Source organism: Eleutherodactylus coqui, chromosome 10, assembly GCF_035609145.1.
Source record: "Eleutherodactylus coqui strain aEleCoq1 chromosome 10, aEleCoq1.hap1, whole genome shotgun sequence".
NCBI classification, from domain to species: Eukaryota; Metazoa; Chordata; class Amphibia; order Anura; family Eleutherodactylidae; genus Eleutherodactylus; species Eleutherodactylus coqui.
Genome location: NC_089846.1, coordinates 92106625 through 92123055, shown reverse-complemented (window position 1 = coordinate 92123055; position 16431 = coordinate 92106625). Strand labels below are relative to the sequence as shown.

The 16431-nt window shown below is 46.4% G+C and overlaps 1 protein-coding gene across 7 annotated transcripts in view; it reads left to right on the top strand.

Annotated features, from left to right (window-relative positions):
* Positions 1 to 9992: 9992 nt before the first annotated feature.
* DACH2 (dachshund family transcription factor 2) overlaps positions 9993 to 16431 on the top strand; it is a 322480-nt gene continuing 316041 nt past the window's right edge. For all 7 annotated transcript variants that reach the window (XM_066581450.1, XM_066581449.1, XM_066581448.1 and 4 more), the window contains exon 1: positions 9993 to 10423. In XM_066581450.1, coding sequence (XP_066437547.1) covers positions 10032 to 10423 — 392 coding nt within the window. In that variant the 5' untranslated portion in view covers positions 9993 to 10031. The remainder of the gene's footprint in view (positions 10424 to 16431) is intronic.

Genomic DNA, 16431 nt, shown 5'->3' with positions numbered 1-16431 from the left:
CCTGTACATAGGAGCAGTATTATAGTAGTTATATTCTTGTACATAGGAGACAGTATTATAGTAGTTACATTCTTGTACATAGGGGGCAGTATTATAGTAGTTATATTCTGTACATAGAGGGCAGTATAACAGTAGTTATATTCTTGTACATAGGGTATAGTAGTTATATTCTTGTACATAGGAGGCAGCATTATAGTAGTTATATTCTTGTACATAGGAGGCAGCATTATAGTAGTTATATTCTTGTACATAGGAGGCAATATTATAGTAATTATATTCTTGTACATAGAAGCAGTATTACAGTAGTTATATTCTTGCACATAGGGGGCAGTATTATAGTAGTTATATTCTTGTACATAGGAGCAGTATTATAGTAGTTATATTCTTGTACATATAGGGCAGTATTATAGTAGTTATATTCTTGTACATAGGAGGCAGTATTATAGTAGTTTTATTCTTGTACATAGGGGGCAGTATTATAGTAGTTATATTTTTGTACACAGGAGGCAGTATTATAGTAGGTATTCTTGTAGCTAGGGGGCAGTATTATAGTAGTTATATTCTTGTGCATTTAGGGCAGTATTATAGTAGTTATATTCTTATACATAGGAGACAGTATTATAATAGTTATATTCTTGTACATAGGGGGCAGTATTATAGTAGTTATATTCTTGTACATATAAGGCAGTATTATAGTAGTTATATTCTTGTACATAGGGGCTGTATTATAGTAGTTATATTCTTGTACATAGGAGCAGTATTATAGTAGTTATATTTTTGTACACAGGAGGCAGTATTATAGTAGGTATTCTTGTACATAGGGAGCAGTATTATAGTAGTCATATTCTTATACATAGGAGACAGTATTATAGTAGTTATATTCTGGTACATAGGGGGCAGTATTATAGTAGTTATATTCTTGTACATAGAAGGCAGTATTATAGTAGGTATATTCTTGTACATAGAGGACAGTATTATAGTAGTTATATTCTTGTACATAGGGGGCAGTATTATAGTAGTTATATTCTTGTACATAGAAGGCAGTATTATAGTAGTTATATTCTTGTACATAGGGGGCAGTATTATAGTAGTTATATTCTTGTACATAGGGGGCAGTATTATAGTAGTTATATTCTTGTACATAGGGGGCAGTATTATAGTAGTTATATTCTTGTACATAGGGGGCAGTATTATAGTAGTTATATTCTTGTACATAGAAGGCAGTATTATAGTAGTCATATTCTTATACATAGGAGACAGTATTATAGTAGTTATATTCTGGTACATAGGGGGCAGTATTATAGTAGTTATATTCTTGTACATAGAAGGCAGTATTATAGTAGGTATATTCTTGTACATAGAGGACAGTATTATAGTAGTTATATTCTTGTACATAGGGGGCAGTATTATAGTAGTTATATTCTTGTACATAGAAGGCAGTATTATAGTAGTTATATTCTTGTACATAGAGGGCAGTATTATAGTAGTTATATTCTTGTACATAGGAGCAGTATTATAGTAGTTATATTTTTGTACACAGGAGGCAGTATTATAGTAGGTATTCTTGTACCTAGGGAGCAGTATTATAGTAGTCATATTCTGGTACATAGGGGGCAGTATTATAGTAGTTATACTCTTGTACATAGTTGGCAGTATTATAGTAGGTATATTCTTCTACATAGAGGACAGTATTATAGTAGTTATATTCTTGTACATAGGGGGCAGTATTATAGTAGTTATATTCTTGTACATAGGGGAAGTATTATAGTAGTTATATTCTTGTACATAGGAGCAGTATTATAGTAGTTATATTCTTGTACATAGGAGCAGTATTATAGTAGTTCTATTCTTGTACATAGGGGTAGTATTATAGTAGTTATATTCTTGTACATAGGGGGCAGTATTATAGTAGTTATATTCTTGTACATAGGAGCAGTATTATAGTAGTTATATTTTTGTACATAGGGGGCAGTATTATAGTAGTTATATTCTTGTACATAGGAGCAGTATTATAGTAGTTATATTCTTGTACATAGGAGCAGTATTATAGTAGTTATATTCTAGTACATTGGGGTCAGTATTATAGTAGTTATATTCTTGTACATAGGGGGCAGTATTACAGTAGTTATATTCTTGTACATAGGAGCAGTATTATAGTAGTTATATTCTTGTACATAGGAGCAGTATTATAGTAGTTATATTCTTGTACATAGGAGCAGTATTATAGTAGTTATATTCTAGGACATTGGGGTCAGTATTATAGTAGTTATATTCTTGTACATAGGGGGCAGTATTACAGTAGTTATATTCTTGTACATAAGAGGCAGTATTATAGTAGTTATATTCTTGTACATAGAGGACAGTATTACAGTAGTTATATTCTTGTACATAAGAGGCAGTATTATAGTATTTAAATTCTTTTACTTAGGGGGCAGTATTATAGTAGTGTTAAGATCTTTTTAAGTGATTCACAGCAAGCTCCCATAGACTTCTATTGCAGCTGGAAAAAAAGGGATGGGGAGGGAGCTACCCTATGTACGACACTTGGAAACAAAGACAGCTTGCCCTAATTAGACATTTTATTGCCATTCTGAGGATTTCTGACGATCGTTGCTTGCCATCATTTCTGCGTATTTTTTAAGCATTCATGCAGTAGAACCTCGTGTGAATTGTATTAAATACGCTAATTAAGATCAGGACTCGTTCGTGTCAAAAAGTCATTTACGTGTATATACGCTATGTACAGTCGAACATATAAGCGCACACATGTCTTGTGAGTAAGGCCTTATTCACACGACTGTATTTATGCTGGTTTTTAAACACATTAAAAATTGCCCAAAAGTTGCGACCATCCGAAACATTGGATTCCAATGTATTCATTAAAAAGAACGATTTTTCGGCGCCGGGGAATAAAAGCATATATGCAACCATTTTCGATCACCGATTTTATACGCCTCGCTCTATCTGTTTTTTGCTTTTATTTACTGCCCACAAGGGACTAAACTTGTGATCATTTGATTGCTTGTACTATATACTGCAGTACCTCAGTATTACGTGATATAGTGATTTTTAGCGCTGCCTTGGGCAGGGCTTGATAGGCATTCATGTGTGGCAGCTCTGAACGCCTCCGGTAGTCTCAAGGCTGCCATACTGACCAATTCGCCCTCTTCGACTGCGTTGCAGGGGGGAATGCTGATAAAGGGTGGGAAGGCGTCCCCATCCTCTAGTCACTGTTTAGACGCACGGTCAGCAAACTCTGATCACAGCAGTTACTGGTGGCTGTCAGAAACAGCTGATAACTGCTGGGTACCAAGCAGACTTGGCTCTTGAGCCCGCCCCATACACCCTTAAGGACCACAGGATGTAAATGTACATTATGCAGTCGTCAAGTGGTTACATATGTCTAGAGATGTGGAGTCACTGGGGAAGATTTATTAAGACTGGCATTTTAAACCCTGGCCTTAATATGGTTTCCCCCAGTGCACAATGCACCCTATGCAGCGCACGACCCTTCATATATTAGGGGCATCCCAACAACTCTGTGTGCCTGCACCAAAATGTAAGCCGATCCAATACAGCGTGTATTTATGGTATATTTTACGCCATTTTCTGGTGTAAATTATACATTAATGTGTTGGTCCCCCACCTCCCACCCAACAAGCCGAGCCCACTTTTTGCAAAACTGGCTGGCACAGTGTAAAAGGTTTTCTTTGCAAATTTCCACCAGAAAATGGCATAAAAGGTTTTACGAATGTCCCCCACTGTGCACACCCCTGGAGTGAGAATGACAAATGCAGCAACTTTTTAAAGGTCGCAACTCCTAAATCTGTCTAAAAAAAACTCTTTACTCAAAGCCCGCCCCCTTTTCTAGACACTTTTCAAAAGTGCAGTGCGAGAATTCTGGCCCAACACCAGTAATAAATGTGCTCCTGTGTGACACCTGCCTCAGGGGCCACTCCCAGGCGTAAATGTCCCATATAATAAAGTTCCCAAATTTGCGCATGCAGTGAATAGAACCCATTGATTTCCATGAGTTCATGTGTTTTGTGCACACGCTCTATTTTTGTGCATACCTAAGGTCCTCATAGAAGTCTATGGGAGGTGTGCACTTAATAACCACGAAATTGCGCAACATGCTGCGCAACTGCGTGGGGAAAAGAACACACCTGGAGCTTATTAGGCTAAATAGACTTCATAAATCACGGTTGGAGTGTCCTGCGCCGCTGGGAACTGACTGCGAGCTCAAAAATACAGTAGCATGTGCAAAAACAGATGCAATTTAGCACAGGTCACAGCGCAAATATGTTGCGCTCACACACGCTTTTGTGCATACAATTGTGTAAATCTGCCTCCTACATGCGTAATTTTTTGCACGTAAAACACGCAGTACATAGCAGATATACATGTACATGGGCGTGGCTGCGAATATTAAATCCCCATAGCCCATTTCAATGCGAATTATGTGTGTTATACGCACATGAACAAAAATCACAAGTCTGAGTAGCCCAATAGAAATCAATGGGCTTTTAGCACCGTGTATTACATCTGCAATACGTGGGCGATATGCGCACATGTGAGTGCGCCTCAGAACTGTGATTTTAGGTTTTCAACTCATTGCACTGTATGTAGAGGGACTTAACCCCTGTGGTACTGGAAAACATTGAAGCTTAAGGGGCCTTCGCACAAGGGGAACTGAAGGTTACGGAGTTTGACATCACAGCCCGTTCACATCAGCTTTCGGGAGTTCGGGTTTCCCGCTCTGTTCTGGGAGCAGGTAAACGACATCCCCTGTCTGAATGGATTCAGCTTATGATAGAACAGAATGGGGCCGAACGGACCCCTGTTACTATAACTGCGTCCATTCGAATTCCGGGCAGTAGTCCGTCATTTTTCCAGAATTTACATTACAAAAGAGCGCTGCTTCCTGCACTATTCTGTCCTGTTTTCTAGTAGAAATCAGTGATGGAGGTTGGAAACGGGACGCTGATGTGAACGAACCCTAAATGCGGATTTCGATGTGGAATTGCAGGCAGAATTTTGCCATTTCCATTCTGCATTCGGAATATTCATCAAAAACACAAATTCTGTAACGTTCTTGCAGAATTATTCTGCCCATGTGAAAGCAACCTCAGCCCGCCTTCGCACAGGCAGTAAACGCTGCGCAATTTAAAAAAACTGAGGTGGAAATTCTGTAGCATTTACAGAACAAGCCGTTTGGAGATGTCAGCAATCTGCTTCACGCGGTACGGAAATGTTCCATAACGAATTGCTTTATGCTGCAGAATTCAACTCTAGAAATACAAGGGTTAAATTCTGCAACTGATCCGCAATTTAAAACACGGACAAATCTGCACCATTTAGGCCTCTTTCACACGACAAGCTGTGTTCTGTGCGATATCGCTGCGTTTTCTTGTGGCGATATCGCGATCTCGTGGCGCTACCAAGTCGCATGACTTTGTAGTGCTCTTTTGCAAGGATATGGGGGGGGGGGACTTGAAATATAAGCCCTACCCTGAAAATAAGCACTGTCTGCGTTAAAAAAAACCAATACATCACCTAGCAGGCACTGTCCACTCCGTCGCACTTTTCCTTCGCAGCTCAGGCGCACTTGTCTGTAGTCTTTAGCCAGCACTTCCTGGTCAGGTGGTTCATAAATCCTGCCTCCAGGAAGCACTGGCTCTGATTGGCTCTCAAACGAAGGAGCTCAGCCAATCAGTGCAGCGCTCGATGAACCAATCACAGACATTCAATGCGATGGCTGTAATTGGTTCATCAAGTGCTGCAGTGATTGGTTCTCAAGCGCTGCTGCTCAGCCAATCAGACAGAGCCAGCACTTCCTGTAAGTGTGGTTTTTGAACCTCCGAACCATGAAGCGCTGGCTGAAGATTACAAACAAGTGCCGCGGAATTGCCGAAGAATACAGCACCTGTTAGTATTGTATTGGGTTTTTTTTTAAATCTAGGGCTTATTTCAGGGCTCAAACAGTAGGATTTTCTACTGTAAAAGTTAAATCACACCGCACGAAAACCGCGTTTTTGTGCGATGCAACACAAAGAAAGGCTCCATAGGGAAACATGGGCTACAAGACATTGCAAATCGTGTCTGTATAGAGCATGCTACGATTTTCATGCAATGTAGCAGCCTACAAAACATCACTAATGTGAAGGAACCCATGTGATTTTTAGCACTGTTGCATTACCAGAAAATTGCGCAATTTTGTCACCTGTGTGAAAGCTGCCTAAGGTGGAGATTTGGCCAGCGTGAACTTTAAGCTAAATTGCTGCAGGTGTTCCTTTGCAGAATGCCCGCAACGACTCTGCCCCGTGTGAGGGCGCTCCGAGGTTTATTCACATGGTCAATTCAAAGGTTGCACCTGAGATTCTCCCACCCAACTGGCATCAGACAGCCCTGTCAGCGTGCCGTCCGATGCGTGCGACACCGCACAATTACATGGACTACTTTCGTCTGAAGATCGGACAAGAGCAGGGCATGCTGGGATATATTCTCCTCTGAATGTAAATATCACAATATAAAATAATAAGCTTCATTTCCATCTTCAGGCCGGCTGTACGCGACCGCGACGGATACCAGGTGGGGGATACCGCAGCGGAATCCAACCATGTCCCCGCGTACCTGCCTTCTTTTCTTCTGTGCTGCGTATGGTCCGGACGGCTCGCTGTCGGACATGAGCAGTACACGTTTTCCCGTGACGTCAGTAAGCGATGACACGGAATCCCCGATCTGTCCGCAATGTAAATTGCGGATGTGACGCGGTTCGGACGGCTTCCATTGACGCTGTCCGTGTGGACACCGCACTAATACAGAGCATGCTGCGATTTTTCTTCTGCAAGCGCAAAATCGCAATTGATTTCCGCTGGTGCGCAGAAAAAGTTCCTTCAGAACCTGCATGCGGACGCAATTATACCCGAGTGCCGCCGGCCTTAGTGCGGTCTGTAAGTTGGATGGAAACATCCCACATGTGACTCCACCCTGGAGCTCCCATACAGACCCCACAGCTCTGCATTTATGGCACCTCTGCTGTGGTGGACACTTCTGGGTGCAAAAGGGTTAATTTTCTCCATCCATTTATTATTTTCCCTCGTATTCGTGCAAAATAAGCAACTAAAACCAAATAAATAAAATCTGCCAGAACGGCGGGGCTCACGCGAGCGTATCTGCCAGCGTGCAGGCTGCGAGATGCATGTGCACATATGTGCCCATTGCCTGGATTATTCATTGTGCCCATTGTCGCATATTTTGCGCAATTCATGTGAGCGGTAACACGGCCGTCACTGGGAGATTGGTATAGAGTATTCTGTGCGCAAAACACGTATGCGGAATACGCTATACCGACACGGCCAAAGAGGAAAGATCCAGGAGGATTTCTGTTTGTGACAAAAACGGAAAACTCCAAAGCAGAAGTGAAAAGGTTAAAATGTAACACTGACAAGAAGAGCTGCAGTGCTTTAACCCCTGCACTGCTGAAGGACTGGCCCTCCTGTCATTTCTCTTCAACTCCCGCCTCTTTGGAAAGTTTAATCCCCCCCCCCCCCTATAAATTTACTTTAACCTTTGCATTTTCTGGAATGGTTGTCCGCTCACTTATTTCACTTTAACCCCTGATTTGCTGTCATGATTGCAGATACACGATATTGCCTCTACACTGTCGGGCCAGCCATGATTAACCCCTGAAGTGAAGAATGCGACATTTATGCCTAGGAATCCTTAACTGTCTGACAACTTAACCCCTTTTATGCCAGATCTTATTTTCTTTCGTTAGACAATTATCCCACAGTCAGCGCCGGTTTAACTCCTGCAGTGCTGGGTGTCAGATATTGCAGAGCTCCTGCTGTAATCTTTGCGCCCCAGATGTGCTAGTTTACACTTTGCACATCCCCAAATCCCCACTGGAAAAGGCGGATTTAACCTCTTTGTTGCCAGAACTCTGTCACGGCACGAAATGTTGATATGACAATTTATCCCAGTAGCAGGACTGTAATATTAGGATTCCTCCTCACCTCCTGCGACAGATGATGCCGGGTATCATGATTTAACCCCTGTAGTGCTGGAGTGTGCTTTAATTCATGGCTTTAACTCTAAATGTGCAAACTCCCATAAGGGTTCCTTCAGAAAAGTGTATGCGCAAATATACTTGCCTCAGCACAACGAATTTGCGCTCGTTTCAGCGCGTTGTACTTTTTTGCGCACACAGGGCCTGTTCACATGGTAGCAGGATCCACCATGGGATGTAAAAAGGCTATTTAGCCTAATGGGGTCATGATGTGTTCTTTTTTTCACGGAATTGCACAGCTTACTGCACATTTGCGCACCTCCCATGGAATTCGATGGGGACCCTGGGTGCGCAAATGCACACAAAAATAGAGCAGGTCCTATTATTTCCATGAAGTCCGGGCGCAAAAAATAAAATGAGGACAAACCCACAGAAATCACCGGGTCTATTCTCAGCGTGTGCAGATATGTCCAACTGAAGGAGCCCTAACAGTGCGGCCCCCCCATGTCACATCGCTGCCCTCTCCTCCCACTATGTGATGGTTAACCCCTTACATACCTAGATGCCACTCCTTACCTCCAGTATGTGACAATTAACCCTTTATATTCCTAGATGCCACCCTCTTCCACTAAAATGTTACAGTTGTCCTTTCTCTCCAGTATGTGACAGTTAAGAGACAGTTAACCCCGGCAATCCTGGATGTTGCCTCCAGCTCCTCCTTCCTGCTTTTGACAGTTAACCCCTGCTTTCCTAGAAGTAGAACCCAGCTCTTGCCTCCCTCCATTGGTTACGTTAACCCCCTGCATTCCCAGAGGTCATCCTCAACTACACCCCCTCCTACCCAGTTGCTGACAGTTAACCCCTGCAATCCCTAAGGTGGTCCCCAGCACCCCATCCTTCCAGTATGTGACAGTTAACACCTGCAGTCCCGGAGGTGACCCCCAGCGGTTGACAGTTAACCCCTGTAGTCCCAGAGGTGGTCCCTGGCTCCCCCTCCTTCCAGTATGTCACAGTTAACCCCTGCAGTCCCAGAGGTGGTCCCCAGCTCCCCATCCTTCCAGTATGTGACAGTTAAACCCTGCAGTCCTGGAGGTGGTCGCCAGCGGCTGACAGTTAACCCCTGTAGTCCCAGAGGTGGTCCCCAGCCAGCCCTCCTTCAGGTATGTGACCGGTAACCCCTGTAGTCCCTGAGGTGACCCCCAGCGGCTGACAGTTAACCCCTGCAGTTTCGGAAGTCATCCTCAGCTTCCTCTCCTTTTAGTACGCGACAGTTAACCCCTGCAGTCCCAGAGGTTGTCCCCAGCGGCTGACAGTTAACCCCTGTAGTCCAGGAGGTGGTTCCAGCTCCCCCTCCTTCCAGTATGGGGCAGTTAACCCCTGCAGTCTCTGAGGTGACCCCCAGTGGCTGACTGTTAACCCCTGCAGTTCCATAGGTGGTCCTCAGCTCCCCCTCCTTTCAGTACGCGACAGTTAACCCCTACAGTCCCAGAAGTAGTCCCAAGTGGTTGACCGTTAATCTCTGTAGTCCGGGAGTTGGTCCCCAGCTCCCTCTCCTTCCAGTATGTCACAGTTAACCCCAGCAATCCCTGATGTGACCCCCCGCGACTGACAATTAACCCTTGCAGTTCCGGAGGTGGGCTCCAGCTCCCCCTCCTTCCAGTATGTGACAGTTAACCCCTGCAGTCTCAGAGGTAGTCCCCATCTCTCCCCTCCCTTCAGCGGCAGGCAGTTAACCCCTGCAGTCCTTGAGATGCCGCCCCCCCCCCCAGCAGCTGATAGTTAACCCTCTGGTGCCGCGGACAGTGCGGAGCTGGGACACGCGCTTTCAGAGCGATACAGGAGCGCCCCGCCCTGTCCCGTCAGCAGCCAATGGCCGCGCGGCTCCGTCCCCCTCGGCAGGCGCTGATTGGCCGCGGCGGAGTGTCGGCGGTGTGTGTGGCCGCTCCGCGCCCCGGACTCCGGCAATCACTCCGAGGTAGCCGCGGCGGCTGCAGCTTCTTCCCCGGCCGGCAGCCCGAGCATGGCCGTGTCCGCGCCTCCTCCTCCTGCAGTGCTGAGCCCGGCGGAGTCTCCGCGGCCGCTGCTGAGTGGCTACAGCCCGGGCCCCGGGGCGGGCGGCAGCGAGTGCCGGATGGTTGAGGTGCACGGGGTGCGGGTGGCGTCCTTCGTGCTGGACGGGCAGGAGCTCATCTGTCTGCCGCAGGTGTTCGAGCTCTTCCTGAAGCACCTGGTGGGCGGCCTGCACACCGTCTACACCAAGCTGAAGCGGCTGGACATCACCCCGGTGGTGTGCACGGTGGAGCAGGTGCGGGTCCTGCGGGGGCTGGGGGCCATCCAGCCGGGGGTCAACCGCTGCAAGCTCATCACCCGCCGGGACTTCGAGACGCTTTACCAGGACTGCACCAACGCCAGGTCAGACCGCTGTGCCTCCTAATGTACCGGCGCCCTGTCTGTACTGTACCTCATACTGTGCCCCATGTGTATACTGTACCTCATACTGTGCCCCATACCTCCTACTGTGCCTCATGTGTATACTGTACCTCATACTGTGCCCCATGCCTCCTACTATGCCTCATGTGTATACTGTGCCCCATGCCTCCTACTGTACATCATACTATACCTCATACTGTGTCCCATGTATATACCGTGCCTCATACCTCCTACTGTGCCTCATGCTATACCTTATACTGTGCCTCATGTATATACTGTACCTCATACTGTGCCCCATGCCTCCTACTATACCTTATACAGTGCCTCATACCTCCTACTGTACCTCATACTGTGCCCCATGTGTATACTATACCTCATACTGTGCCCCATGTGTATACCGTGCCTCATACCTCCTACTGTACCTCATACTGTGCCCCATGCCTCCTACTATACCTCATACTGTGCCCCATGCCTCCTACTGTACCTCCTACTGTGCCTCATGCTATACCTTATACTGTGCCTCATGTATATACTGTGCCCCATGCCTCCTACTATGCCTCATGTGTATACTGTGTCCCATGCCTCCTACTGTACATCATACTATACCTCATACTGTGTCCCATGTGTATACCGTGCCTCATACCTCCTACTGTACCTCATACTGTGCCCCATGCCTCATACTATACCTCATACAGTGCCTCGTGTATACTGTGCCCCATGCCTCCTACTATACCTTATACAGTGCCTCATACCTCCTACTGTGCCTCATGTGTATACTGTGCCCCATGCCTCATACTATATCTTATACTGTGCCCCATGCCTCCTACTGTACATCATACTATACCTCATACTTTGTCCCATGTGTATACCGTGCCTCATACCTCATACTGTGCCCCATGCCTCATACTATACCTTATCCCGTGCCCCATGCCTCCTACTGTACCTCATACTGTGCCTCATGTGTATACTGTGCCCCATGCCTCATACTATACCTTATACTGTGCCCCATGCCTCATACTGTGCCTCATACTATGCCTCATGTGTATACTGTGCCTCATGCCTCCTACTATGCCTCATCCTGTGCCTCATGTATATACTGTGCCCCATGCCTCCTACTGTGCCCCATGCCTCCTACTGTGCCCCATGCCTCCTACTGTGCCTCATGCCTCCTACTGTGCCTCATGCCTCCTACTGTGCCTCATGCCTCCTACTGTGCCCCATACCCTCATACTGTGCCTCCTAATGTACCGGCGCCCTGTCTATACTGTCTCATGATGTACTGGAGTATGTGTACTGTGCCTCATACATAATAATACAACGCTGTGCCTCATATATTACAGGAGTGTGCATACTGTGCCTCATACCGTGCCTTATGTGTACTGTACCTCATAATACACAGCTGTGCCTCATATTGTTATAGTAGCATGCATATAGTGCCTCATATCTCATATTGTGCCTCATTATAATAGGATAGCATACTTTATAATGTACTGTGCCTCACATCTCAAAAGCTGTGGCTTATTATAATTCTACTACAGGAGTGTGCCTTGTGTATACCGTGCTTCATACCTCATAATACTCAGCTGTGCCTCATATACTGTTGTGGGGGTGTGTATACTGTGCCTCATATACTGTTGTGGGGGTGTGTATACTGTATCTCATACTACACAGCTGTGCCTCGTAATATTATGGAAGCATACCTCATTATAAACGGCTTGTGTCTCATGTCTATACTGTACCTCACAGTGTAAGGGAACTGTGCCTTATAATGTATCATGTAGAGGGCTGTGCCACTTATGCAGCCTATGCCTCATACCTCCTCTTGTAAAGGGCCCTGCCTCTTGCACTTCATGTGAGAGCTATGCCTTGCTCTATGTCTCATACCTCATTATAATATATAGGACTATGGCTTCTGTACCCTGTGCCTCATACCTCACCTGCTGTATATGAAATGAGCTGGATTGCCCTGGAGCTAAGCTTCAGAACACAGATGTATTACATTGGCCCCATCTCAGCTATACTGTGCCTCATACCACTACTACAGGACCATGCCTCACTGCTATACTGTGCCTCATACCACTACTACAGGACCATGCCTCACAGCTATACTGTGCCTCATACCACTACTACAGGACTATGGCTCACATCTATACTGTGCCTCATACCACTACCATAGGGCTATGCCTCACAGCTATACTGTGCCTCATACCACTACTACAGGACTATGCCTCACAGCTATACTGTGCCTCATACCACTACTACAGGACTGTGTCTCACATCTGTACTGTGCCTCATACCACTACTACAGGACTGTGCCTCACATCTGTACTGTGCCTCATACCACTACTACAGGACTGTGCCTCACATCTGTACTGTGCCTCATACCACTACTACAGGACTGTGCCTCACATCTGTACTGTGCCTCATACCACTACTACAGGACTGTGCCTCACATCTGTACTGTGCCTCATACCACTACTACAGGACTGTGCCTCACATCTGTACTGTGCCTCATACCACTACTACAGGACTGTGCCTCACATCTGTACTGTGCCTCATACCACTACTACAGGACTGTGCCTCACATCTGTACTGTGCCTCATACCACTACTACAGGACTGTGCCTCACATCTGTACTGTGCCTCATACCACTACTACAGGACTGTGCCTCACATCTGTACTGTGCCTCATACCACTACTACAGGACTGTGCCTCACATCTGTACTGTGCCTCATACCACTACTACAGGACTGTGCCTCACATCTGTACTGTGCCTCATACCACTACTACAGGACTGTGCCTCACATCTGTACTGTGCCTCATACCACTACTACAGGACTGTGCCTCACATCTGTACTGTGCCTCATACCACTACTACAGGACTGTGCCTCACATCTGTACTGTGCCTCATACCACTACTACAGGACTGTGCCTCACATCTGTACTGTGCCTCATACCACTACTACAGGACTGTGCCTCACATCTGTACTGTGCCTCATACCACTACTACAGGACTGTGCCTCACATCTGTACTGTGCCTCATACCACTACTACAGGACTGTGCCTCACATCTGTACTGTGCCTCATACCACTACTACAGGACTGTGCCTCACATCTGTACTGTGCCTCATACCACTACTACAGGACTGTGCCTCACATCTGTACTGTGCCTCATACCACTACTACAGGACTGTGCCTCACATCTGTACTGTGCCTCATACCACTACTACAGGACTGTGCCTCACATCTGTACTGTGCCTCATACCACTACTACAGGACTGTGCCTCACATCTGTACTGTGCCTCATACCACTACTACAGGACTGCGCCTCACATCTGTACTGTGCCTCATACCACTACTACAGGACTGCGCCTCACATCTGTACTGTGCCTCATACCACTACTACAGGACTATGCCTCACATCTATACTGTGCCTCATACCACTACTACAGGACTGTGCCTCACATCTGTACTGTGCCTCATACCACTACTACAGGACTGTGCCTCACATCTATACTGTGCCTCATACCACTACTACAGGACTGTGCCTCACATCTGTACTGTGCCTCATACCACTACTACAGGACTGTGCCTCACATCTGTACTGTGCCTCATACCACTACTACAGGACTGTGCCTCACATCTGTACTGTGCCTCATACCACTACTACAGGACTGTGCCTCACATCTATACTGTGCCTCATACCACTACTACAGGACTGTGCCTCACATCTATACTGTGCCTCATACCACTACTACAGGACTGTGCCTCACATCTATACTGTGCCTCATACCACTACTACAGGACTGCGCCTCACATCTGTACTGTGCCTCATAGCACTACTACAGGACTATGCCTCACTTTTATACTGTGCATTATACTATTACTACAGGACTATGCCTCACATCTATACTGTGCCTCATACCACTACTACAGGACTATGCCTCACATCTATACTGTGCCTCATACCACTACTACAGGACTGTGCCTCACGTCTATACTATGCCTCATTATTGTATATAATGTGCTGGATTGCCCTGGAGCTGAGCTTCAGAACACATGTATTACACTGGCCCCATCTCAGCTATTCTGTGCCTCATACCTCATTATACTACTACTACAGGACTATGTATAACATCTATACTGTGCCTCATTACTGTACATAATGTGCTGGACAGCACCTCGTGCCTCACATGCACTGTGCCTCTTATGGGACAGCATCTCGTGCCTCACATGCACTGTGCCTCTTATGGGACAGCATCTCGTGCCTCACATGCACTGTGCCTCTTATGGGACAGCATCTCGTGCCTCACATGCACTGTGCCTCTTATGGGACAGCATCTCGTGCCTCACATGCACTGTGCCTCTTATGGGACAGCATCTCGTGCCTCACATGCACTGTGCCTCTTATGGGACAGCATCTCGTGCCTCACATGCACTGTGCCTCTTATGGGACAGCATCTCGTGCCTCACATGCACTGCGCCTCTTATGGGACAGCATCTCGTGCCTCACATGCACTGTGCCTCTTATGGGACAGCATCTCGTGCCTCACATGCACTGTGCCTCTTATGGGACAGCATCTCGTGCCTCACATGCACTGTGCCTCTTATGGGACAGCACCTCGTGCCTCACATGCACTGTGCCTCTTATGGGACAGCATCTCGTGCCTCACATGCACTGTGCCTCTTATGGGACAGCACCTCGTACCTCCCGTCTTTTGCTTTTAGTAGTTCCTCACCTATGCGGTGTCCCCTGGATTGTAGGTGAAGTACTTCCTACTCTCTCTTGCATCTAGTACGGTAGTAGGTCGGTGCCTCACTTGTACTGCACCTGATGTATTATACTTCCTGCCGGCTGTAATTTACATAAATCGTCCTCATATTAGTGCCTCACATGTAGGTTAGTCCCCTGCACTGGACCTATCGGGGGCATGCTGGGAGTTATAGTTTCCTAATAGGTGGAGAACCTCAGGTTAGAGACAGATGCCTTATACTACAGTGCCAGATCAGCCTCAGTATATTGTACCTCCACCTGTACTGGCATGCTGCACTTTATTTACTGTATTCTCCAGTGCAGGGCTGTATATTCTGTCTGCCCCTTCAGCGCAGGGCAGTATGCGCTGCACTTTATATACGGTCTGCTCCTCCAGTGCAGGGCAATATATGCTGCACTTTATATACGGTCTCCTCCTCCAGTGCAGGGCAGTATGTGCTGCACTTTATATACGGTCTCCTCCTCCAGTGCAGGGCAATATGTGCTGCACTTTATATACGGTCTCCTCCTCCAGTGCAGGGCAATATGTGCTGCACTTTATATACAGTCTGCTTCTCCAGTGCAGGGCAATATGCGCTGCACTTTATATACGGTCTGCTCCTCCAGTGCAGGGCAGTATGTGCTGCACTTTATATACGGTCTGCTCCTCCAGTGCAGGGCAGTATGTGCTGCACTTTATATACAGTCTCCTCCTCCAGTGCAGGGCACTATGTGCTGCACTTTATATAGGGTCTGCTCCTCCAGTGCAGGGCAATATGCGCTGCACTTTATATACGGTCTGCTCCTCCAGTGCAGGGCAGTATGCGCTGCACTCTATATAGGGTCTGCTCCTCCAGTGTGACTTTGTACAGTGGCTGTTACTCTGGTGATTGCCCTATATACTGCACTGTACATAGTATACCTGATGCTGGACTTTGTACAGTGGCTGTTACTCTGGTGATTGTCCTATATACAGCACTGTATATAGTATACCCGATGCTGGACTTTGTACAGTGGCTGTTTTTCTGGTGGTTGCCCTGTATACTGCACTGTATATAGTATACCCGGTGCTGGACTTTGTACAGTGGCTGTTACTCTGGTGATTGAGCTATATACTGCACTGTATATAGTATACCCGGTGCTGGACTTTGTACAGTGGCCGTTACTCTGGTGATTGTCCTATATACTGCACTGTATATAGTATACCCGGTGCTGGACTTTGTACAGTGGCTGTTTT